General features: G+C 41.1%; 1 protein-coding gene across 1 annotated transcript in view; it reads left to right on the top strand.

Moving 5' to 3' along the window:
• The window catches only part of cdh23 (cadherin-related 23), a 202,490-nt gene that overhangs the window by 106,244 nt on the left and 68,857 nt on the right, over positions 1–27,389 (top strand). The window contains exons 10-13 of the mRNA XM_030105917.1: positions 10,650–10,762; positions 12,565–12,753; positions 17,577–17,726; positions 19,336–19,494. Coding sequence (XP_029961777.1) covers positions 10,650–10,762; positions 12,565–12,753; positions 17,577–17,726; positions 19,336–19,494 — 611 coding nt within the window. The remainder of the gene's footprint in view (positions 1–10,649; positions 10,763–12,564; positions 12,754–17,576; positions 17,727–19,335; positions 19,495–27,389) is intronic.

Genomic DNA, 27,389 nt, shown 5'->3' with positions numbered 1-27,389 from the left:
ATGAAAGGACATCCCCCAAGCCTTTCATATCAGCCTCTTGTTTATCTGTGTGCTGGGTTCTATCTCTTTTGTCACACGCAAGCACAACTAATCCTATCCTAAGCTCCTTCCATCTCCCCCCTTTTCTTTCCTTTTAGACGATTCTTCCCTCCTTATTGCACCGACTCTGTGTGGGGAGAACCGCGGCAGCAGCAGAGAGCTGATTTAATTTGCAGCAACTCAAGCAGTATAATTGTCTAAGCTGATACAAGATGATAACTTCATTTTTACATTATTTTGAAGTTTGTCAGAAGCTGCAGAGTGAGACCACATGTTGCACATGTATACAGGCGCACAGTGTCGCCGCAGCCATCTTCTGGCTGCCGCGGCCTTTGTTCCCCTGCCTTGGCCACGGGGACGAGACAGGCATCACTATTCAGTGCAGTGGGTCAGGGGGGAGGTGGCCCCGTCCTCTTTCCTCCCCCCAGCAAACAGGCCATACAAGTATGGGAACGCCATTTTCCGCCTGGACAGAGTGATAAGTAGTAAAGGCGATTATTTCCCCTCGTCTGCCTTTCCACATGTACCTTTATCCTTGAGAACTGCTACACGCTGATGCTCCGATTCCATGCCACTACTGCCTCGCTCATATCAGCAGGCATGCTGTAATATGGACAAGCCTAATACCTGTTATTCTATTGGGAGCTCCTATTGTCAGTGCGGTGTGGCTGGGATTTCTTCAGGTTTTCAATTAGACGCTCCGAGGCTCTCCGCAGCTCACTGCCATGTAATCTCTGAGAGGAGGCTGATAGTCTGCAGGGCGCTGATCGCAACACAATCCAAAGTGTAGTAGTGTCTGGTAGAGTCTGACAATCTAAGTACAATCTTGAGTCTCAAGTCAAGCCCCTCACTGCTATGATATCAGTTTCATCCAGTTGTATTCAGATATTATGCAGAGGTTCTTTTCATTCAGTTCAATTAAGAATTTCCCGGAATTATATTTATTTTCACTCAGCCCTTCTGTATTAGTTCCAGCAGTTTATTTTCAGAAATCATATAAAATGAAACAATGGTTTCACAAGGAGCATGTCAGGAAATAACAGTAAAACCCTTTTTTTAACTCTTGAGATCATATTTTGGCTTTTATCCCCTTGAAAACAAAACACTTGTTTGCAACATGAAATTTGTTACAAATATTCAACCTATTTTGTGAGTGCCACAGCGTCTCTATTATTTGCATTTATCCATTGGATGAAGGAGATACTGTTTGCTTATAAAACAACTGTACTGTTTTGAACAAGTGCCTTTCCAGATGTCATACCCAATTTACTCCTCTGCTGTTTCCCAAGCAGCTGTTGTTTTCTCCTGAGTGTGCAGGAACAGATTCTGTATTGTCTAGCAAGCAGCAATATATTATTGTGGCCAGTGAGCGTACATACCAGATAGGACAGTCAGTCAAGCACCATGAGAAATACTCATATATACATACACACATATATATATATATATATATATATATATATATATATATATATATATATATATATATATATATATATATATATATATATATATATATATGCCCAGGAACATGATTCATATGTGCACGCAAAGAGATAAGGCTACATGGGCAGTTCAGCGCGGAGTTGGAGGGAGGATGTGGTATCTCAGGCTGACGGAGCAAAGCCAGGAGTCAATAGTTGTAAGTCTGATTATCTTTTATGAGGCCTGAAGATTGTGGACTGATACATGTGTCTGTGACCAGGATGAAAATGAGGTTATTGTTCGGTTGGGTTTGTGGTGTCTGGGACCAAAGTCAACAGAGGAAGCACTTAGAAATCTGTAGAAGAGTTTGTTCTATGTAAAGCACGCAGTAAAGCAGGATTTATGCTCTCTGAGCTACGCTTAACTGCCTGTTGGTCAGATCATATCAGTACCTCATTTTCCCCGACACGTGTCCAAATTTGTACAAGGAGGGAGGGTCGGTGTGGCCAGTTGCTGCTGACTCCCAAAAATGAGACTGACGCACTCTTTACACAGTGATTCCAAAGTTTTATTGAGGTGAGACGTCAGACTGGCTTACCTGGCGTATCTGACTTTTTCTGTTGTTGTGACTAAACTTTTCTCTTTAGATATGGGTACTGCAAATCAACACTATCAATGTGTCCCTTGAGAAAGTCACAGAAAAATGTCTGACATTATTCACATTTTTTAACTATATTATTTTTTCACTATAGAGCCTTTCACTCTATCATCCTGCAAGACCTTTGGAAAGCATATTAATGAACTGGTTTACAAATACAACCATTTCAAATAATTTATATTTAGGGATGTCCTGACCACATTTTTGCACACTTGATATTGAAGGTGTTTTGTAGGTGGGTGTTGGTACCAGTTGTACTCAGGTGGTCAGACCAGCTCGGGGTCCGGCAACTGCTGATGATGTCTCACTATGTGATTGACTGGAAGTTGGTAAGATGACGTACAAGTTTGTGGTTATTTCGGACAAATTGCGGAAGTGGATTTTGCAGGACTAGGTTGGTTTGGGTGTTTTTTTGGTTGTTTGTTTGTTTGTTTTTGAGAACTTTATTGAAAGGACTGGTGGGATTGCGTTTCTTGAGAGAAAAACGTAGATAATTTTTACCAATCATTATTTAACCAAAGAGACTTACGACAGTCGGATCGCTAAATATAAACACTGGGACTGATATTTGGTCGAATACATAAATCATCCCAGACAGCAAAATAAATGTGAAATTTTTTTTTTTTTTCCTAAAGCCAAAGCCATCTCAAATTCCAGGATAAGATTAAAAGTTGGTATTGTCTGTACTCTATGGAGAGAGAAGTTCGGGTTCCAGGTGAATTGAATGAACAAACGGAAATAAAGAAACAGTGAGGGGCTTTTAACTGAGCACATCTGACTTGGGGCTCAATGTGTTTTTTTCCAAATAGAGTTAACATAGTGTGACTTTACCAGCAGATGGCAAGTCGTTCAGGACCTGTTGTTCTCTTTACTGGACTCGATCCCTCTTAATTCCAAGAAATTGTGGATCACTTGCTGCATTCAGTTTTTATGAACCCTTTAAAACCTTGATCTTGGAACTGAATGCATCAGAAATGTAATGACGGGTCCAACAATTCCAAAGCTTCATAATAAAGACGATATTTTTTAAAGTAAAAAGTCATGTTTTTTAGCTCCAAATTACAAGTCGATATTAGAAAAAGTATCTCAGTTTGAAAGTAATCGAATGAGCTTCCATGTCCATGTGGGAGAGCTTTGGCAGCCTCGGTGTACTAAAATGTTAAAAGATGCTGTTTGCCTGCAGGTTAACTGTTTTTAATTGCTAACAGAGAAACACCACCTTACACCCGACCCGGAACCGTCAGCCCTTCCTCAAGCAGAAGACGAACTCTGAACCCTGCTGCCAACACCACCCCTATCAAAACTGGCATTTTTTTTTTTACAGTCTGCCTTGTATGACAGTTGTAAATTTTAGAATTCCTGAGATTCTGAGATGCAATAAGTACATTTTATTTAAGCCTTTTCTGCAATTTTTGATCTGAGTGTTGTGTAGTTAAGTTGAAAGCAATCAAAATTTTCTTCAAGGTTATAGGAGGCTTTAAACACTTTTTTTGTTTTTCTTTTGTGAGGGAAGGTTAACAGGAATTTGTTAAAATTCCGCTGGTACATCTTCAACATCAGCCCTTCCTCAGGAGCAGTGTACATGCATCTAATGAACTTTTTAGCCACAGTGATCTCTGACAGTTTCCGTCCACCATGCATTGTCTTGCAATATTTGTCCTTGGACCTTTTTCTTTTTTTCCTGGGAAAAAAACTTTGATGAAACTACTTCATTGTGTATTCATGAATTGCAGCTCGTCTGCCAATGGCAAGACACCCACAGGGCCATTATCACTCCGCATCACACACACAAAAACACACACATATGCACTGGTAGCTGTCATACTCAGGGGTGTGTGTCAGTGCACAAATGAACATGTGCACGAGCAAGTGTGTGTGTGTGTGTGTGTGTGGAGGTTAGAAAAACCGTTCGTTTAGATTTTTGAAGCAAGTCTATTGCGAAGACAATAACTAAAACCTCATCATTAATATGATTTGCCTGTAGGCGTAATCCTTAAAAGTGACACTAATTTGTGTACATTTAGCAAAGTACACAAAATCTTCGCCCCAAGACTCTGAGCACTGGCTGCATGCCACATCACATTACTAGAATGTTCCAGCGCCCCCATGGTGTTGTCACAAACTAGAGAAAACAGTTGTCACTAGCTTAGTCATGCCGATTACACTTGGAGAACTCCTGATTCGGCTGTCCTCAAAAGCTCATTGCTTGGAAGAAAGTCATTATCAGCCACTTGTCACACGCCCGATTGAACTCATCAGATCAAATGCCTTATTTCTCCTGTCGTCTCGGGCAATCCCCTCACGATAACTACACATGTATGTTTTCCACTTTTGTGACTCAAAACACTCAAGCTTCTATCATCTTTCTTTTTTTTTTTTCTTCTTTTTTTGCTGTCCCTGTCTTTGCGCTCACTGTTTGGCTCTTTGTAAGACGGGACTGAGAATTTCAATAACGACGCCGTTCTCAGGATATGAGTCTTCGCATTGCTGTTCATGACACTACAGTCTGAATGTGTTTGTCAATAGATGATATGAAGATGTTGTTTTTTCGTGTTTTTTTTTGCCCTTTTTTTTTTTTTGGAAGTGCTTCAATTACTGATGAATTGGAATTATTCAGATCTCCTTTCATCTTGTAATTGTAGCAGCAGCTTCTGTGCACATATCAAATTTTCAAAAGATAATGTTTGAGTTAGTTTATGTGTCTGTGTTGTCGTGGACATTTTTAAGGTATGCGTGTGTGTGTGTGTGTGTGTGTGTGTGTGTGTGTGTGTGTGTGTGTGTGAGCTCAGAGCGCATTTGAGTGTGCACCGCACTCGAGACGCAATCATGGCATAGTTTCTCATTTTCCAGTCCAGTACTGTTGGTAATGTGAGAACTTTGCTTATCCTCCAGAGCCTCACATCACAGAAACAAACTATACCGGTTAGCTCCCCGTGTATTTTGACACACATATACGCACACATACATCCACTAATTGAATACCAACATATTAACTCACGCACGCCGCACTGAAATAGTCCCACTCAGTGTGAGTATGTGGATGAAAAATGCACGGGTATTTGTGTGCATACCTGCGTGTGGCAATTTCCACCCCTTGGAGATCTAATCACAGTGTCCTGGCAGATGACTGGAGAACGTTTTCTATCAGCAATTAGAATCTGATTATGTTTTCTCCCTCAGCGGGACGCCTGAGTCACTCTGTGTAATTTCAGTCTGTCTCTGTGGTCCGTCGTGAGGTGGAGGGCCGCTCAGCGGAAACCAAAGCAGTGAGCCGGAGCCTCTGTAGGTGGACAAACGGGGAGTTGAACCAGCAATCTGCTGCTCGTGTGTTTTCACGGGAGTGTGCGTATTTGTGTACAGGACGCTCCGCGGCGAGGCGAGCGGCCAGTCGTCCGGGTACGGGGCGGCTGCTGGAGTAGATTGGCATTCAAGTCAGGTCACCGAAGCTGACAAGGCAATTTAAAGCCGCGGTGCCTACACTGAGAGGGCCCGGGTGCGTGATGTCCACCTTTCCTTCTCGCCGAGCCGCTTTGCTGTCACCTCCACCACGTCTTGTCAACATCAACTTCTCACCCGCCCCTCCCATCATGCAGAAAGAAACGTTGCAGTGAATGTTGTGTCAGCGCATTTGCACTCGTGCATGACACAAAGTGACAGACTTTTTTTTTTTCCTCTCCTCTCCCTCCCAAGTTCAGTCTCCCAACAACAATTTGATTCTCCTAATAAGCAACTTGGCTCCTGCACCTACTGTAGTATTATTACATTGATTACACCAGTTCATCTTCTTTTTTTTCAAGCAGAGATTTAGTCTTATTGATTCTGTGTTTCATTGTCTTCCTGCTTCTGGGGAGAGTTCATTTTCAGTTTTCCTCACATTTTTAGACTGCCAGGCAGAAAAAAAAATGAGAGCATCGGTCATTTTAGCAAATAGACAAAATAACTTATGGTTACAATCAAGTGTGGAATCACTTTTAGTGGAAGCTGAATTTATGCTTCATTCTCTTTCAGGCTCACCGGAGGGAGTAGTGTAACAGTATAGAGCTGCAAAATCAACAGAAAACAGATCACACACCAAAACCAAAGTTCTCCTTTCATTGCTTTTTTTGGCCACGATTGTGAAGGTTCCCAAAACTTCATCAAGTATTTATTACTACAGTCAGTAATGAATTGTAGTTTGATTGAAATCTTCTGTGTTCTGTATAAATTGTCTTTTGCTTTAAATAATCATTAAAAGGTTTAGCACCAATAATACTGGACAATCAATCATGTTATGAGATGTGTGTTTTCTTCTATATACTTTATAATTAATTGTTTTCTAAACCACTTCAAATATAGTCATAATTCTTAAGTATAATCTGTAATTGTCAGACTATTGAATTTGTGAACAAAATGTGAAAAATGAGGCACATTTTACCTTTTTTGTTTTTTTGGTTTTTTTTTATCCGCAGTGAAGTAGATTATATGAAATAGACATAACTAGCAGTCATCTTCCCCTCTAACTCCTTCTCACCACCTTCTGGCCTCAGTCCAGCCTAATTACCCGCGGCCCCTGTTCTCTTTGCTGCCCTCCCACCCCCTCTCCACGCCCCCTCGCTGCTCTTTGTTCTCTGGCCTCCCTCCTTTCCATCACAGGCTAGGAACAGAGCAATAATAGGGCAGCGAGTTGGGAGTAGGAAACACAGACATGGGTTAATCTGTTGACCTCTGGCAATTGTGTACTGTAGACTTACAGTCTGAACGTGTTTCTCTGGAGTCTGGACCTTTGCTATTACTATAAACTACCTGGAGGAGAGCAGTTCTTAATCCTTCACAGTGCAGTTCAAAGCTCAATATGTGCTGGAGAAAAAAAAAATGCTGCTGAAAAAACACAATTTTAGAGAACATTGAAACATGTGAGGTATTTTTTTGTGTGGGTTTTTTTGGGTTTTTTTTTTTTTGTTTTTTATGCTTGTCACTTAAATATACAGTAAACAAATCGGTAGTTGTGCTCCTGTATTTCCAAGAAAACATAACGTTTAGTGGTTTGTTTGAGTGACGGCACCTCTTTCTTCAAATGTCAAAGCCAAAACATTTAACAGCAATGAGATGTACGGATTTTCAAAATGGTAAACTGGTTTCCACCATCTGCCTTCTTTATTGCACACAAGAGGCATTTTTAAAAAGTATTATAGAAGTAAGTCAGTTAGTCACATTTAAATCCAATATTAATTGCAACTATTCCTTAAATTAATTATGCAGTGCAGAATAAAAGGACAATAAAGCAATTAATAGAAACAACATGATTATATAGTTATGCTATACTGGATGAAATTTTGCCAGGCATTCCACTGATTTGATGTACAATAAGTATTCAAGTGTAGTCCACTCTTTCTTCTCCTTTGTAGACTAATACATGATACACATCAGAAGACTTCTGAGGTTTCTGCTGGTTGATAAATAGTTCAAATGTAAAAAGGTCTTCCATCGTGGAGAGCTTTCTCAGTGAGTAGCAGCACATGAAAAGATGAGAAACCAGCTGCTATTAGCTGCTATTAATTGTCTCATATTCTGGACTTATTTAAAGATATCTGCCAGAGATCTGGGGTGGTTTAAGTTTCCCAATTAATTTTTAATAGAGAAGTACAATGACTTCACATGTAGCCTGCCAGTTCTCAAAATATAGTAAAAAAAAAATATTGTAAAATTATGAACCAGCCATAAGGGTTCACTAAAAATCTAACAGTGTTCTGCAGTATTTCTGAAGTTCTCCCCGAGTCCTCAGAAGTGATCTGTTAACCCACAAATTGTATCCCTAACATTGAAGTTTGGCAAATGTTGATGCATCATAGCCTCCGACTCTTTACAGAAATCAGCTCAACAGGGTCACTTTCAGCGTGAAAATGCTCTCAAATGTGTGAGTAATTTATTTTCCAGAGGGACCACTTAAAAAGTAGGACCACTGAGGCTGAGCTTTAAATTCAGTCAGTATCAGCTAAATTTCTATATTCTAAAAACAGCGATATGTTTAATGTCCTAATCTTTGACTTCAGAGGGTAAGTGCATAGATATCCACATTTTGTTTAAATTTACCTTCTGCATCCAGTTCTGCAGGGTAATGATCCCAAGCTTTGCTCGCCAACACAGAAAGAGAAGCAGTGGCTCCTTTTGAATATAGACAAATGAATTCATCTATATGCATCATGTAAATTACATTTGATTGGATTCATGATTTCTTGTTGACCTCACCTGGGCCGGGTCGTGGCCCCATGACCTGTTCAATGCACATGTCTGTCTTTTCACTTACGATTTCTCTTGGTGAACCAGCTCTGTAATCCTATTCTAAACTTGTTGATGTGACCAAATGAATCCGCCTTTGGATTCATGTATCCTCGACACTGCTTTATCCAACTGACGATGGGTGAAAGGCGTATTGAGAGTGTATGCAAGTGTAACAGAAGCTTCCTTGTGCAGTTCCAGAAGGCCAGTCAGGCTCCGTAAATGGAGGAAACAGATTGGGCGTGGATGTGGCGATATGCGCGCTCTGTGATCACAAACTGTACCTGGCTTAAAGCAGAAGAGTGCTTGTAAAGACACAAAAGGGATTTAGAGCAGCATTGTGTTTCAGATAGTAGAAAAAGGAGAGAATGCATTGCCAGGAGGAGTTGTTAGTTTGGCTGAATCTCTGCCTGCTGTAGTGTGGACTGCAGCCGACAATGTCACTGTGTGACTTGTGTGTTTTAGTGAGGAGGATGTTTTTTTTTTTCTTTAATAATTTGTTTGAACACCAGAAAAAAAATCAATTCTTTTTACTTCATTAGGTAATGTTTTTTTTTTTTTTTTTTTTTTCCCACAAGGCTTTTACCGTTTAACCTGCACGATGTGGCTTCACAGAGCAGCTGTCATGCTGCCAGCTGTTGAAGAGAATCTGTTTTAACAAAGCACAAGTGAATTATATCCAGGTCCACTTGACCGTGCCCCCTCAGTCAGTCCTCCCCTCCTCATTGTTTGCCATCAGCTGAACGGATTTCTCTGATGACATTCACATGTATGCCACCTCCGCCCAGAGATTACACGGAGACGCTTCCAGGTCTCACATAACACACATGACAAGCGCCGAGAATGATAATGACTCTTTTAGGGATTCCGAGTGAGAAAGCAAGACATATCGGGCTTGACAGTGGGAGGGAGGAAGATGCTGGGCAGTGCAGAACGGTAACAACGGAGAGGTGAGGGCCATGAGGTGTGTTTTCGTTTGTTGTCTCCATCTGCTGGGTGTAATTAGCAGGCCACAGCCGCAAGATGCTGGAGAGAAAGTCAGACAGACAGGCAGGCATGTGAGTGAGGTGTTACAGAGAGAGACTGTAATTCGAAGAGGAAACGAGGGAATAAGAAAGTCTGAGAGGAGGACTCAAGTGGCCTTCGCTCTATTTTAGCCTGTTTAATTGAAGTAAATGGAGAACACGGGGCGCACTTGAACCTGTTAATGAGAACAGTGCAGCGTTCATAATTTGAAATGCTCCTCTCTGAAGGAGTGCACGGACTATAGCAAAGTTAATGCAATTCATTAAACCGTTCATAGTGATGCTGCTCAGAGGAAATGTGCAGTGTGGCTATCTAGTCAGTCAGCCTTGTTCTCAGTATATCATATAAAGTATAAGCTTAAAAAAATGTAATAGAAAAGACACTAACTTTCAAAACATCCTTGTCCTCAAGATATTCATTTGGTTAGTATCTGTGTGTAATAGATGTATTAGATAGTTACTACTAAGACCTCAAGCTTCTATAATGTTCACTATTAAATTTGATTGTGGTTCACTAAGTATGATTAATTTACCATTGCAAATTTTATTGTTTTATTTTATTTCCATATATATTTTGAAGTTTTAAAATGCCCTACGCTTACTTTGAAATCCTTCTGTTTGTTTTCTTATGACATCTGAAAATTGTGAAACCATAGGTAATAGTGTGTGTCATAATGTGTATGCTTCAAATGAACGTGAATAATTCTAATTGAAGAGGGCTAATTATTACAGATTGGTAGAAACACACTTTTTTCCACAGCATACTAAGACATCTAAAGGTTGCATGTAAATTGTGAGCCCTTGGGATTTTTGACTCGGAAATACAGGATCGTCGTCACATGAATCAACAGCTAAAGTGAAGAAGTGGCGAGAAGATTGGAACTGATGAAGAAGCAGAAACTGTGTGCAGAGGGCAGACAGTGACAGAAACAAAGGGATGCTGGGAAGCATCTTGTGGTCAGGTTGGAGGTGGTCGGTCAGCCTCAGGCTGGAATAGAGATAAAAGACAGCAGAGCAAAAGCTGCATCCATATTGCATGAAATGGAGACAGGCACATAGCTCATGCACCACCTTCCCTTCCAAAGGCTCCTCGCTACATCCCAGGAGTTATGTTGAATTATCCACAACGCCAGTTTCATTTGTCCCTCTGACTTTATTTTCTCTCTTTTCCATCTCCCTCTCTCTCTCTCTCTCTCTCTCTTCCTCTCTCTCTCTCTCTCTCTCTCTCTCTCCCCATCGCCATCTAGGAAACACCAACAGTGTTTTTGCCCTGGACTACATCAGTGGGTCTCTGACAGTGAATGGCCAGCTGGACAGAGAAAACCCGCTCTACTCAGCAGGATTCACCCTCACTGTAAAGGTGGGATGCTGAACGGGGGCCTGGGGCGGGATGGGGTGGGGTGGGTGGGCTGTCTGAGGAAGCCACAAGAACAGATCGAAAGTCTGTTTCGCTGGTGGATCAAATGAGAGCTTTGATATGATAGTGTATGAAATCAATGCTGAATCTGGCTTTAATACAGTCTGAAAAGATTTGCTAACTGCACAACTTTGACATGATACTTTTGAGTTTGACAGGATCGCAGAGTCAACGTGCTATTCAACACTGAACAAAAACAAGGAACATCACTATTATATGCTCTCATTTGTAAATAAAAGTGGGTCTTTTGGGTTTGTGAAGCTATAAGATTTTGAGATTCGGTGATAGAGTGCCAGTCTGAGGCTTATGCTCAGTGAACAAGCAGCAGTCATGAGGACAGGGGAAACGGAGCAGAACCAGATAAAGAAGGAGGATTTAAACTCCTCCTTGATGCCGAAGCCTCCTTTTGTTCCTCCATTTTTTTTTTCTTTTGTTTGAAGCGAGTGCAATCTCCGAATCCCTCTGTCCCTCCACTGAGCCAGAAGTCTATCTCTCTTAGCTTTTTAGCATGTCAGTCCTGCCCTCTCACCCCCAGCACCTCTCTACCTGCTGTCTTCCCACATTGTCCACTCTTTTTTTTTCTGTCATTATTTTCCCTCCTCCAGTATTGTAGACCAAGTGGTTCCCACAGGGTGAGAGGGTGCGTGAAATGGATTTTGACATGTGACTGAAAGTGGAAGGATTTCAGAACAAAGACCTAGATTCTTTCTTTCTCCGTTACATTCTGGATTTTGTTAGCTTTCCATGTCAAATCATTTGCTCCTTTAGTATTTAAAAAAAAAAAGCCATTTCAAGGCACCTAATGTGCTGATTAGCACCTGTGCTTTTACTTATGTTGCTGCTGGGTTCATGTGAAAAGCAGTGAGATAAAATCAGCTTTAAGGTTTATTACCAAAAAAGTAACCCCACTAATAGATGCCAGCCTCACACTTTCTTTTTAATTGAAATCAATAATTACAAACAAGAAAAGTAGAATGGGCGAAAGTGCTGGGGAAAAAAAAAATCACCCAAAAAAAATGTATTTATAAGATATGGATTTTTTTTCTCCTCTAAATTTTCTCTCCTTCTGTCTGCTTCTGCTTTCGTAGCCGGTGCTGCTATTGATTGTGGTGTGCCATAGTAATACAACTAATTTCTCAACTTCAGGCAGCTTAGATAGGGCCGGGCGTGTAGAGGTGGAGGTCAAATGATTCAGGAGCGTTTGGATGAGGGAGGCTAAACTACCTTGATTACCCAGAGACCAGCGTGTTGTCCCGGCCTCTTCTCCCATTGCTTGTGACACTCATCCATCAATAAAAGACAACGGTTCCCCAATTCTATTCTTTCTGTGATTTTTTTTTTTATTTTCTTCTTCTAGTTTAGAGGTCTTACATCTTCAATACTAAGGCAGCCAGAAACAATGTGTAATTGTGTCTTCTCAAAGGGACTCCTTTCTCCTAAATCTCATTGTGTGTTCATGTGTATGTGTGGACGTACATGTGCTGGCCCTCTCTTGGCCTCACTTAGAGCCTATTTCTATGATTGCTTTTGGACCGTCCGTCCACCTTTTGATCCAATAAATGAACAGCTGTAAATACCTGGCGAGATTGCATGCTGACCTCCTCCATCCAGAATGACATTTTCAGTCCAATCAAATGCATCTCATGTGTCCCCCTCTCTCTCCCTCTTCCACTGTCTTTTGTTGTCTTTCCCTCTCGCTCCCTCTCTTTCTGCTAATGCTGCTTCCTGCTGGTGCTCCCCACAAGGCTACAGAGCTGAAAGAGGATCGCAGTCCATCAAGCGCAACAGTGATGACCACCTTCACCATCTTGTTAATCGACAAGAATGACAACGCCCCAAAGTTCAACAGTTCGGAGTATCGGGTCCGAATCACCGAACTCGCCCAGGTGGGCTTCGCCCTTCCTCTCTTCATCCAGGCCGAAGACAAGGACGAGGTGGGTACTTCTCATCTCGACGGCTGGTACGGTCACATCACCTTTGACATCAGGCTGACACGTCTCAGATCAGCGTTGGATAAAATAAAGCTCACGCACACTTTTTTTTTTTTTTTATTGCTGTACTGTCAACCTCAGCCTGCTAATGCAGACTTATCCAATGTTGTCTGTGCAACTAATTGCTCTGTTTTTACCAGTCCCAAAGAGATGGGGCGGTAGTCCCCAGCTGTGTTCAGTATCAGCCTGGAAAAAGCACACTTAGTATGTGCCGTGCGGAAAATGATCAGTGTCAAAACATTAAGCTACAAAAACTAATTTTCAGTCAGGTCTGTCCATCATGTGCAACTACTCAGATGACTCTAGTATTGCCTGCAGTAGATCATAATGACTGTCACTAAGGTGTGTTTTTTTTTCTGTGCCTCCACACAGTGAACTGCCCTCTACATAGGAAATAAAAAGTTTCCATCAACCTTTACTGTCAGTATATGGATAATTAAGCAGAAAAGGGGGAAAAAACATAAATTGTATACAGTAGGCCAGTTATTCAAGGGACAGTTTGCAAAATTTAGGTTTTTCCACTAACTGTTCTTCTCATGTTTTTTTGTTGAGTCGCTGGGCTTTCAGAGTATTTGTGTTTCTGATTGATTGGTAGATGCAGTGGTTCAGTTTTGGGCCTGTGGGTAAACCTGTTTATCACATACACACCACTGTTGAGTGACTCAATTCACCACCTTGTGTTGTAAACTTGAATTGTACAGCTGAATGCACCGGCAGTGTTGGATGTCCCACTGATTTAACAGATCTACCATCACAGAAATGTCCTTAAAATGGAAACACTGCTGTCCGAGGTGTTTTCGTATTGTATTTGTATTTACTAGTTATGGTAAACAAAAAGCAAACAAAAAAACATTATTTGCATGAAATAAGGCTTTATCTTTACACTTTCAGTGAGCAATAAAATCATTGGGGTATTCATGACCTAGTTTACTTAGTGTCCCACACTTATCACTTAGGATTCAATTGGATTAAATTTTTTATTAAAGAAAACACAGCTGTATCTGTTTGCTGCGTATTCTGTTTTTCTTTTTGTGCTCATAAGCAACATTCTCGTAAGTGCAACACCCGAAAAGAGCATGAGCCTGTGTGCATTTGGACTGTCAGTGTGTGTGAACACCAGCCTTCTTCAGTGTGTCCATCACTTCCCATTAGCCGTATCTATCAGCACACTCCGCTGACACACAGTCACACACACTCAGACACCAAAACATACACAGAACTCAAATATTTCACGCTCGCTCTTGCCTCGCTCCCTCTTTCTCTGCCCCTCTCTCACATGTGCACATGCTCGCTCACACCAGCGCATTGGACTCGACCACAATTTAATTTGCTCTGGAAGAGATGGGATAGAGCATCAAATTATACATAACGAGGAAAATCAATCACCTGGGGTGCAGATAAGCCGAAAGCTAGTCAACTCTGATTGATTCAGGCACGGCAGCCGCCAGGGTGGAATTTGACAGATAACTGCAAGTCAAGTGGATAGAGAGAAAGGTGGAGAGTAATAGGAGACAGAGGAGAGGGGGCAACGCTACAAAAATGATTGAACAGAAAGTAGCCTGCAATGGAGCAAAACTCCAAGTTTGAGTAATTGGTGGAGCAAGAAGAAAGAGTCTGGAGAGAGAGAAAGAAAGCAGCTGAAGGAGAGATAGCAGGAATATTTAGCAGCCGGTCTGTTTATCCATTCACGGGATGGTGTGTTGGGCTGCTGTCTGCATCGTGGTGGCAAAGCAAAGGATGTAGAGTCGCGATGGCGCCGCTGCACGCAGGTGGGGTGAGGACCCAGACACCTGGCATGTGATAAGAGGTGTCCCTGTAGGTTAGCGCCCAACAGTTTACCACCGTCAGTAACAGCTCTGGGTTTGGGGAGAACACACCACCACTCGATGTAGCTGGAGTGAGTTTGTTGGCTGCAAATGGGCGATTCTGAGATGGTGTTAATTCACCAAAATCACCGTAGATGTTGTACTTGACAGCACTTACCACAGCGCCAGTGCATTACCAGCCCCAGATCAATGTTTATTCATCATTTGGTAACAAACTGAAAAAATCTTATTTGTGTTCTGAAAACTGAAAAGATGAAATGTGCTTTTAAATCAGGTCAGTCGATCCTGAGAGGTCAGCTCACTCGTCTCACAGTGCTTCCATTCCAAGGTCAGGGTCAGTCTGTGTGGAGTTTGCATGTTCTCCATTCAGGTTTCCCTAAATACTGTCAAACCTATAAAAGATACATGTCAGCTTGATTGAAGAGTCATTTTTTTCCCCCTGCAATTGACCGGCGTCCCGTCGTGTACTCTGCCTGTCTTCGTCAGCTGGGATCAGCTCTCATTCCCCTGTTTTGAATAAAGCAGGTAAAGAAGTTAAATGGATGAATGTTTTTAAGTGATGTGCTGCAGATGTGGAAAGATACCTGCACTCTACCTGTCTTGCAGGGTAACACTGTTCCCTTAGTGCCACATCCATCCGTTCCAAGAAGTAAAATCTAAGAGATGTTTTTTTTTTTTTTTTTTTGTCTAGCAGTTTTTTTTTTATTTCTGTTTTGATCCCCTAAACCTGCATGTCATTGCTGATACACACACACTCATTCACACTCCACTACACCTGTGCTGTAATCTCACCTCTTCCATGTGTGAGGGATTATAGGCAGACGTTTCATTTCTTAGACTATGACACAAGTGGTAGTTACCGCTCTCTGTCTGCCGCCGCCTTCATATCCTCTTCTGCTCCGCTAGCATCTTTAAAACTTTTGCTCCTGGAACTTGTCACTAAACTTTGTGGCAGTTGTGTCTGACAGGATGCTTTTATTGGGGGCTTCTAAAGGCAGAGGCAAATGGACGGGCAATTACGTTTATGGGCAGTTTGAGGTGACATGCCTGCATATTGGATGGTCTTTTAAATAGGAGTCATCAGCCACAATGGTTCTCCCAGAGATGAAAACAAAAACAAGGGGGTTATTTGAACTGGCAGCGTAATGCCAATCGACCATCCCACCCGTCTCCCTCTGTCTGCCACAGCAGCTACGCGATTGGCCGCTCTGCAGCTTTGTATAAGACAGGGGGGATTCTGTGTTCAAGTCGGGGGTTTTTCAGCTGAAGAAATCCACGGGTATTTCTGAGCTGTGATGTCATTTTGACCCTGAGAGTGGTTTATATTTACCCATGATGCCTTGACACATAAGGATTTATCTGAGAGTGAGGAATGTAAGACAAATACAGTATGATCTGTGCTCCTTTCAGTGGTTATTCAGACCTTCTTAGCTGGACACTACTGACCTCATTGTATCCAACAAGCCCCATCCTACATCCCATTTATTCCTGGACCGCTCTCTACATGATGATAAATATTGTTCAGGCATGGAGTGTTAAGGTTACAGCCAATGTTCTACCATGTAATTCAGCCAGATCTTTGAATTTTATTTTATTTTTCCAGTTTTAAAATGAACAAGGAGGACGTTAACCACAACAGTTCATCAAAATGAATTGCTCCTAATTGTCTACAATGAGGGTCACACTGGTTTAGTAAGAGTTGCTGACGTAACACAACAATGAGACCATGAACTGAAGATAGATGGTCCATGTGTGAGAGATTAGTTATATTGTGGGGAAAGCTAGCAAAAGCCACCTCATTACTGGCAAAGTCAATTTAGAAACGCAGTCCTACCGTGACAGGGTCATTTACTGTATTTTTGCACCAGGAGGCATCATTAAAAAATAACAGTGTGTTGAAATTGCACCTTTTTTTTAAAGAATTATCAGATTTTATATCAGATGTAGACTTTTGTACAATATACTTGTACCTCTTAGTTTTGGTTATTTGTACATTGTTATTCCATAATTCCCGTCATCAAATCCACTTCCAGTTTATGTTTCTTTCTGTGTTTCCCACACGCATTTATCCTGTGAGGTATATGAATGGATCACCAGGTCCAAATCAGGGGTCAAGAAAAGGTGGTGCACTGGGTTCACCTGAAGGAGATGAAAAAAAATTGCTTTTATAATTGCATTTTAGGGTTAGTTTATAGTTGATAATATTTTGGATTTGAGATTATGTTAGCAGACAATATCTTTTTTTTTATATATATATATAAACACATTTCCATCTATTTCAACATGTCTTCCCTTGTTTTGTTTTGTTTTTTTTACCATCAAGATACACTGTGCTACACTGTGCTGCAACTGGAGCTCAAGAGAAAATATAAAGAGAAAAATATTTCAAGATTTTCCAGTTGCCAAGGCTTATGCGCCCTCATAGGATGATTTGGCGCTACAGAACAACAAGAGTCACTCAAAATTCCTCCCATCTCTACACGCTGCTTTATCCAGCTTCAGGTCACAGGTCAGATCCCAGCTGGCTGTGGGCTGAAGCAGAGCTCACCCTGTAGAGGTCGCCAGTCCGTCGCAGGGCTCACACACACTTGCAGACACACACACGGACAACTTAGTGTCACCTGTCAACATTAAGAAACCTGAGTACTCAGAGAAAACCAGGAAAACTTCAAACTTCCTACATAAAGCCACTAAATCCTGGACTCCATCTGGGGATGCTTTTTTTTTCTTCTAGTAATAAAGAGTCAAATGTTTGCCTTCTGTACATTATATTGACATTGCTGTGTAAACAAAGGGATACCAGAATCTCAGAAGTAGTAGAAGTAAAGTGGTACTCCTTCACGATTTATCCTCACTGAAACATAATGACTAAATTTTATTGCAGATGTATGTTTGTATGTTCAAACCTCTTTCCTCCCCCTCTGTTTTGTCCTGTGGCAGGGGGTGAACAGCATGTTCCAGGTGTTTCTGACTGGGAACAACTCCGAGTACTTCACCATCTCACCCACAGCTGTGCAAGGACGCGCCGACATCAGGATGAGGGTCGCCATGCCGCTTGACTATGAAAACATTCGCAGCTACAGCTTCTCAGTGAGTTTTCCGACTTTTCCCTGCTACTTTCACAGTGCGGGAGACAAAAAAGGTGTTAAAAGAGTAGGATAAAGTGTGGTTATATGCATATGTTAAATGCATCCTGATGTCAAATTTTGAACTTTTTTGTACTTTTCTTCCAGAATTTTCTTTTCAGAAAGAGTTAGCTGTCGATGTCCACTGTTACCTTTTCTTCATAGCTGCAGAGGGAATTCAAAAGAAGGAAAACTGCAAACAGTCTCCTTTAACTCTCTATATATTTATGATGGGTCCTACACGATGCTTTGGTCATGCAACACCGAAATTGTCTATATTAATTAAGCTGCTCCCTTCATTAGTTATCATGCAATAATCAAACAAGTTCTATCCCAGATACTCTTCCTGACAAAACCTGGGCATTTTGGATTAAGGGTCTTTTTCCCCATGTTGGGCAGTAATCAAACCAGCTGAACTGGTTACAAGCCTGCTTCCTTTGCTGCCCAAGCTTGCTTCTCTTAGTATAGTGAACTAAAACTAATTAAGTTGAATCAAGTTAACTATGCTAAGTGTTACTAAATTATTTTAAAACTTTCATGGATTCTTTTGTGCGTGTTGTCAAAGTAAAGTTTGTTGCAGGCAGATTCAGGTACTAATTTCACCAATTCAACAAGTTTTTACTCTAGAATTTTTTATTTTTTTTATTTTTTTATTTATTTTTTTTTTTTATCTATTCCTATTGTAAGGCTTGGTTTGAAATTTTCTCCCAACTTTGTTTTTAAGACTTCCTGGTTTACTAAGTGTTCTTTTTTAACCAGTGTACCATCTCCTTTTCAGACAGGGCAACAGAATAAACATGTTTTGAAAAGTTATTGATTTAATTTGCATCCATTCAGTGTTATTTGCATGTGTTTGGACAGTTGTTTTACTACTTCTCAAATATTTGCCAGCGTTTACAGGGAAATAAAACTGTGCAAAAAAAAAAAAAAATAAAATAAAATAAAAAAAAATCCAGCATTGTTAGAGAACAACTCAAGTAATGAACTAACAGTTATTTGTAAGAGGAGCTCGATGGCCGCAGCATCGCTTTCACAAGGCACAGCTTTCAGCCAATAGTTATTAACAAGGAGCAGGCTCACACAGGAGACCAAAGTCAATTTCAATCACTGGAAATGTCCAACAGATCCGTTTGGTAAAGAGATACAAAGTGGAATAAGAGAAAGCTATCTTCTTTCAGACTGAGTAGGCCCACATGCCCCTCTGAGAGACTGCCCTTGAAGAAACTCCGGACCAAGACTGATCTCTGAAAAATAAGCCCGAATGTAGCTTTATTATGTTTCTTGCTGCTTGTTTTTATTTGTTTGGACATGCGGCTTGGTCAGACTGAGGCTATATCACTTTCTCACAACCGCAGAGTTATTTGAACAGTGAAATTGGTGTTTTGTCACCTCAGTTTACCTCTGAGTGGTTTACAGAACCAGAGGGTGCTCGACTCTCTGTGTGATCTGAGATCCCCAAGTCTTTAAGAAAGCCAGTTCAGTAGCAAATTTTAATTATAAAACAGCACAGAAGATGTCCATTGTGTTCTTTAATTCCTTCATGAGGTCTGAGTCACTTCTTATTGTGTCCTCAGCTCTATGCCAATGAGTCCATGTCTGACCACGTGGGATTCGCACGTGTCTTTATTGAGCTGATTAATGAGAACGATAACCGACCCATCTTCAGCAAACCTCTCTACAACATCAGCCTCCCTGAAAACACACCCCCTGGAACATCATTGCTGCGGATCCTGGTGAGTCCCTCAGCTGTGCTTTTATTGCTGAGAGCGTGTGAGATAACTCACAGAGTGAGTTTCTGGTGATTTAAACCAGGGAGAGGAATTTGGTTTGGCGACCCAGGCGGATTACAATTATTTAATTGGGAGTGGAATCTTGGATTGTGTATTCGGCCTATTTGATGCAGGAATCAGGAGAGACTTCACAGGTGAAATTACCTCGAATGAAAAACACGGTAACAGGAACAGCTTGCTCACTCCCTCCACCAACTCTGCTACTTTTACGTTTACTAGTTTTTAGTCATCTGAGGAAAAGCCCAGGCATGTTGAAAGAGCAGAACTCACATCAGTTGCTTATTTTGTCACACTTCTAAAAATGCGACACCTATAGCTATAAAAACTCAAAAAAAAAGTATATTTTAGGAAGAGGTACTAAATTGAAGTATCATTTCAAAGTGTGCTGTTATGACATGAGGATTGTCAAGTTTATTGGATAGCTATTACAGAAACAATAATAACATCTTAAAGATAATCTCCAATTTGATTTGAAACGCTACGGATTGTTTTTAACAAATATGTTGAACTGAAATTCCCCTCCAGGTATCGTTATGTTTCTGCCAGCTGAAGTGTCCTTGAAGCCACTTCATGTATTCAGTCTCACCTTCCAGCCTCAGTTTGTGTCCACACCAGCAGCCGCTGTTTTAAGCAGATGGGGGGGGGGGGGAATTCTTGCTTTTCTCCCCATAACTCTGTGCCCGATTATTCATTACTAGTCATTCTTGTGACAGAACGCCCACAATCCGCTAGATACAAGTGCCAAAAAGCACAGTGTGAAAATCAATAGTGTTTATAGACTGGGTGCGCATGAAATGGAGATTGCGGCGCGGACTAATGCCCGATAAGTCCAGCAGACGTTTGCCTTGTGCTGAAGCGTGGAGTCTGACACAGAATCCCGATTTCTGTCTGCAGAGAATGATTGGGCTGTAAACAGAATGAGATGTGACTGCTCTCTGTGAGGACTGTATGTCAGCCTGGATCCCGGTGCTCGCATACACTCTTTCATGAAGGTTTTGGTATTCTGACCTGCTCACAAACGCTTCCAAACATACACAAGCAAACAGACAAAAAGACTAAAGTCCTCCGATATACCGCTGGAAACAATGCGTACACACACACACACAGATCAAACACATGTTCAGTACACTTTGCTGGCTTATTTCTCGGCTTCCTCTCAGGAAAATACACGTGTTGTGAGCTCATTATTTTCCAGTGGCATGGCGTTGTGTTAAATCAGTAGGCAATCTTACTCTAGCCTCAACTGTAAATACAAGTTACCGAACAGTGCTTTACCTCACTGTGTCTTCCAGTCATCAGGGAGCATGATGTCCCGCCCATGAAACATTCAAGTTGTGGGATTTCGGTTGATCATAAAACTGTATGGATATACACATACGCATGAATGATGAGCTTTCACTAGTTCTTTTCAAGTATGGATACAAACACCTTCCTGTTTATTATCCACAGGCAACACTATGGAAAGGCTGTAAAACTCAAACAGGGCAGGCCTTTTATTAGTTCAGTATTCATTTAAAATTGTAATTAGTTACTTTTATAGGTTCTTACTTTTTTAAATTCAACTGGCAAAAACCAAACACCAAAACAACTCTCCATACCGTAAACTTGAAACTACGACAAATGTCACTTTAGTGTGAATACTACTAATTATAACCTTCTGCATATTATAGCCTTTTTGAACAGCTCACACCATGCGTCTCAGCAATACAAGACAATGAAACCCAAATTAGGACATATTTAGCTCGTACTTTTCTTCTTTTTTTTAAACATCCTCTTGCAATTGAGCCTTTTACTGTCATAATTGAAGTGAAAAGTTCTGTGCAGTATGTGATTACCTTTTCTTTTTTTTGGTTCCTCCCATTTCAAGTGCATTATTGCTCAGTAGAGATTTGATCGGGTGGCTTTGGTGGGAAGTTAATGTCAGTCAGCCCTCTTAAGTCCTTTTGTTCTTCAAGAATTTCTCTCGACGCTTTAAAGTGTGTTTGTGCTCCTGATCCCGCTGCTTTATAATTCTTTTTCCGGAAAGATTCAAACTTGAGGTTGTCTAATGTCTCTGAAAAACCAAGTACTACCTCTCTTCCGCCAGCGTGGACCAGATTCAGTGCAGAGTATCCAAACACCTTTAGACAAGAAAATTCCCTGAATTATTATTGAATAATTTTGTTTACTGCGCTGTGGTATCTTTCTTCCAAATGTTCATCAACCTAAATAAACTCGTGCATTATTGCTGCTGCAGTCTAACTTGCACTAATCAGTAAATAGACTGTCTTCCTCCATCTATTGAAAAGTAATACACTGTCTCCCCTCTTGGGACCTCTGCCAGACCTTTTCCTTGTAATTTCTGTTCAGCACATTGTGTATCCGTGATCAAGTTACGTCTCTATCTTGCAGTGAATAAAGTTTTGCGTATTGATCATTCTTGATTGTCACATTACGACCTCAACAAAGGTGTTTTGCTCTTACTGACCGCTCTGTCGAAAACATAGAGTCAAGCTTTGATTTGAAGTTCATTTTTAGCTGATTTACTAATTTAATTCCAATATTGTGTCCTTGTTTCTTAGTAAACTATGAAATCTTACGGCATATCTCATTTCAAAACATTCAGTTTTCTCTCAGTAGAGTCTTTTAAGAAGAGGTCCACCAGACTTCTAACTGAACATTTATCTTGCAATATCACTTATAACTAAAACAGACTTTAACAGACTTTTTGAAGAATGTCATGTATTTCTACTTTACAAACCACCAACATTAAAATTATAGCACAGCCTTCTCAACCAGGAGGCCACATTATTATTGTGTGTTTGTCTCCATTTGATTAAGACTTTGGTCATCCCGTCCAGATTTAGCTTTTTTTTTTAATGTTTATTTCTTCAAAAACAAAGTGGAATTGAATGAACGCATTAATATCCATATTTTAAGTGCAATTTATTTGTAAAACCTTCACAAAATATGAGACTTGACAAAGTCCTACACTTACAGAGTGACAGAAAATAGAAAAAAAAAACACTCCTAACATTCTCCATGAATACTTCCAATGTCAACAAAACCACAAAAGTCACAGCTCACTAGTAACCTTCTCTGCATTTTAAACCCTGTGAGATGTGTCATTTAGCATGTATGCACAGTTCTGTTCAGTAGTGTGTTTGCAAAGACTTGTTTACCTGTGCGACTTTGTACCTGACTTCCTAAATCACTGATGAAAAGCCGCTGTAATCCAATCAACATTCCTCAGAAGGCTTATTTACATGCTGTTGTGTGATCAAACAAGTCACACCTGCTTGTTTATCTGAATAGTGTTATATTTATTGGAGAAATGGCTACATTTTATGAAAAGAGTTTCAGAATGAATCATAGAAACATGTTAAATCCGTCAAAGTACTTTGACTTTCTGAAGTGGGAGTTAGAATGGAGAAGTGACAAAGAGCACAATGCTCTTCTGATAAATGCTTTAGATTATTGAGGGTTTTTTTTTTCCTTTTCTTTTTAATGAATCCCCTTTTCTGCCTATAAATGTTAAAGTATAGGGTGCAGAAATGTGGCACAAGGCTGAATGTAACACAGGCCACTTTTACACGTTTCAACCCACTGCTGCGAGTCGGGGCCAGGTAGAATAATAACCTCCCATATCCATCACCCAACTGTTAGGGTCACATTATGTTGCATGTCAGCTGTAGATACATGCTGAGCTGAAGCTGTAATTATTACTTAGAGTATGCAAGAGAACCTTAGCAACTGTTTGAGTTATTACATTTCTACTTAACTCAGCCTCTTTTTGTTCTGTACTTCACAGTTCAATATAAGTATGCTTTTAGGTATCACTTAATCTGCTCACATTGCAGCAGAGGTTTTGTTTTTTTGTCTGATGCTCGTCGCTGTCCGTGTCTTCCAGCAGTTCAAGCTGCCTCTTCGTCTAAGTGCTGTGAAACAAACTCAAGGCGTTACAATACTACCAGATTGTTGGACTACACTTGCCTCACAGTGCTGTCTGTCACAAGGCCGGAAGGTGCAACAGATGGTGGCCAAAACCAAAAAGGACGACAAGTCTTTTAGTCGTAATCTCTCATCACAGGCTGTCCACTTCCTTTTTCAACAATAGACAGAATTAGTTTCAAATGCCGCCGACCATTCGAGGTGGATTGAAGTGAACTGTAGTCAACTTGGAACAGTTTAAATAACACCGATGTGAAAGAAAGGCTGCAAGAAAGAAAGGCTCTCTAATTTCACAAATATACTATAGCGGAAACCTTAAAAATAAAAGCAATACACATTGTTCAAAGCTTTTCTGTGTACATTTTTTTATATAATTGAGAAAACGTTCGGTAATAAAAACTCCACTATATTAGACCAAATAACTAAGTAAATCACCTCAAAATGTGAATCTTTATTTTTGTGTCATTAGCAGCAGATAAAAATCATCCAGTTACAACTTCTGCCCTTTTATTTCAGTGAGACTGATGATAAATCAATACAAACCATTTTCACCTGATCGTTCCGTTGCTGTTTCCCTGAGCGTGAAAATGTTTCTGTACTCGTGCGGCATCTCAACATCTGTGGTGAGGACTGTATGCGAAGAGGGTGGGGTCTCAGTGTTGTTTAGATAATACTCTATACCTATGCTAATAGAAATTATGCATGCTTGTTCCCAGTTGTTTTTTAAAGTGCCAGACAAGCAATGTGAAGCAATGTGATAATCTAATTGAAATGCTTTGTCTGGGTTAATATTCATAGCTCATCTGATCGCAGCTTATGTACAGTGTTAGTCAATGCATTACTCAGGGCCCACTCCTGCATCCCTGTGGACACTTATGCTTAACATAGCAGTGCGCAGTGAAACACACGCACATATACAGAAGCAGCAGCTCTTTAATATTTATGAAGTGCTGCAATACTTATCATTATAAATATTTATTGTGATTTACTCTTTTGTCTGGGTCCTTTTCTCCCTCACTCTCTCTTTCTGCTGCTTCTTCTTCTTCACCCTGGGGACTTGAGACACCAAGCAGCTGCTCGTATCAGTGAATCACTCTGACTTTTTCTCCTTGGCTTTCAGAAGATCAGCCGTCTTTCATTTCTTATTTATTGTATGCCCTCAGTTCTTGTTGTTTTTTCCCTCTCGTTCTGTTTCACCATTAGATTGCTAATGGTTTTCAGGTGTTGCATTGATTCGCTCTGTGGTTTCTTGCCTGTTTCTGCTTGGCTGAAGCTTTCTCTCGCTCTCTCTTCCCATCAGACTCTTGCATAGAAGATAATATGCATATATAAGTGCAGTCTGCCTCACTGATGGGTGGTGAGGTTCATGACAGGTGAATCAAGGACTCTTTCGGGGTAAAAGAGAATCTGTCCGTCCGTCCATCCGTCCATGCTCATCATGCCCATCTTCTTCCTCACTTAATCCTCATTGGGTCGATGTGGCAATATGGAGAGAAATAAAAGTCCGACAACTGTATTCTTCGCAATGCCATGCCTGTTGGCTAACCTTGGAACAGGAGGTGATCAGATCAAGGGGAAATGCTCAGACCACCCAACTGGCTCCTGTCAGTTCAAAAGACGAGGATCAAGCTCCTCACGTCATCAGTCTTCATGATGGAGTGAGTTCTTTTTAGAGGGTATAATATTTAGCATTTTTATTTAATTGATCCTGTACTGACTGAAAATACTCACTCAGAGTACATGAATGTATAAATCATAGTGTTACAGGTTTCCTCAATATTTAAGCAGAATTATACAAATCTTTCAATTTGGATTGTTGAAATATTTCTTACAAATGCAGTTTGATTGCTTTTCAAATCCAAAAGTGCCTCCCCTGACTGCATGTCGATGGTCTGCCTGCAGCCTTCTTTCTTCTTAAAAAAGAGTTTCCATAGAATAGAGCGGATTCTGTATTCCTTTTATATTTGTGTCTTCTGTCCATCCCCTGCTGTGTGTTTTCCAGCCACTGTGTAGATGCTTTTATGTTGGAGAGCTCAGGCACAATGATAAATGCTCCCAGCACAGGGTTATAAATTACACACTGGAGGATGTTTTGCCACCACCACTGTTTAGACAGGCGTTTATAGGGTAATAGTCACAACAGTAATTATAATTCATTACTGTAATAAAGCAGGGTGAGGCCCCGCTCCCTTTCTTTCTCCTGGTACTGTTGGCTCATACAGAGTTACTCTTTATAATGGGGTGCGCATCATGGGTGTTCTGACAGTGTGAAATGGTGTGTGAACGGGTCTGCAAAGCAGAGGATGAACAGGCGAGTTGAGAAGGCTCTGATCCTTAACAGAGATGGCGTCCTCATCCGCTTTATGAGGAGGTGCAAAGATCAACAACCTCAAGCAAGATAATGCAGATCAGGGATGTGATTAAAGCTTTAAAAAGAAAAAAAGAGTCCTTAATCAATTCAGAAAGTCTTCCCTTATTTCACATATGGTGTGTGTGTGTGGGAGGATGAGCTCTCATTCATCGAGCTTGAACCTGATTGTGCCAGCCCCCACCCACTAACCCACCCACTTGTGGTTGATTGTTGCACTTCCTATTTTCACATTCCGATAAACATATGACTGTCACAACTGTTACACGTGTTTATGATGATTCTTTCTCAAGATGACCCTCTGAGGCATATTCAGAGGCATGTCCCTCTGAACCTGCCCTGGAAAGGTGGTCTGGGAGCGATCGGTGAAATGTGAAAGGAATCGCAGTCGACTGCAGACCGAATGCCCTGAAAATGCTACAAGTCTGAGCTGAGAAGGCTCCCAGAATGTGATCATCAATACTGATGACGTTATAGATGCCTACTGTGCTCGGTAAATATTAAAGGAATAAAATCCTGGTGTTGTCATATCCAGCAGTCATGTAAACTTGACGCTCCACCCTGTTAGGGTGGCGTTAGCTCTGTGCTTCATTCACAATTTGGTCCATGTTATATGAACTCTCTGATCTACTCTAACCTGCGTGAACATGGTAGCTTACGCACACAATTTGCTCTGGAATCCATTGAATGGTTGCCGTGTACGCTTCATCATTTTACCCATTCTTCTTGTTTTCTAATCTCAGCCCTTCATCGTCGAGGCCATAGGCAGAAAGAGAGAAGGAGGGGGGGGAGGAGTGTGCCACGGAGAGCTCTGCATTAAGTCCTTTTATTGGCAGCTCCAACTCCGTCCACAGCTTATGCCCACAATGCAGTCGTCTTTCTTTTTCACTGTTTTGCTCTTTTCTTCTATGCTCCATCTTCTCCAGAGGTTTTTTTTTTTGTTTGTTTGTTTTTTTGTTCCCCCCACCCCCCCACCCCCCTCGACAAATCATCTGTTTTGAAAATGCAAACGGCAGACTTCATCTTACCAGCGGCTTCGGCCCGTGATGGACATCCCCCCCTGCCTTTGTCGGAGTCAGGTGTTCAACCCGTGTCTCCTTGTTGTTATCTCTGTGGTCAGGAGATAATAGAAACAGGCGGTTCAATCCTGTCGGCCGGCAGCAGTCGCTTTGAGCACCCCCACCTGCTCGTAATGGTTTAGAGAAATAAAGCAGTCGTAAATGGACGCTCGCCGTTGTCGTTATGCCTAAGTGTTGGCAGTAAAAAAACACACACAGCTCCTATCAACCCTGGAGCAGGTGCTCTAGGTCACAGCCGGGGATGGGTGGGTGGGGGGGGAGCGTCAGTCCCTGATCGGCAGAAAGAATTCCACTTCATTGATTATTGAGGTGTGACAATTTGTATCTACAGGCACTGTTTGATGTGTCTATGAAAATGAAAGAAAATGTATAATTTCTCTCATGTTAGTATGGTCACAAGAGTGTTGAGGGAGACGATGCTGAGGATACGTGATGATTAATTGGACACGTCTGACCAGCCA

Source organism: Salarias fasciatus, chromosome 13 (assembly GCF_902148845.1).
Source record: "Salarias fasciatus chromosome 13, fSalaFa1.1, whole genome shotgun sequence".
NCBI classification, from domain to species: Eukaryota; Metazoa; Chordata; class Actinopteri; order Blenniiformes; family Blenniidae; genus Salarias; species Salarias fasciatus.
This window is presented reverse-complemented; position numbering and strand designations above follow the sequence as displayed.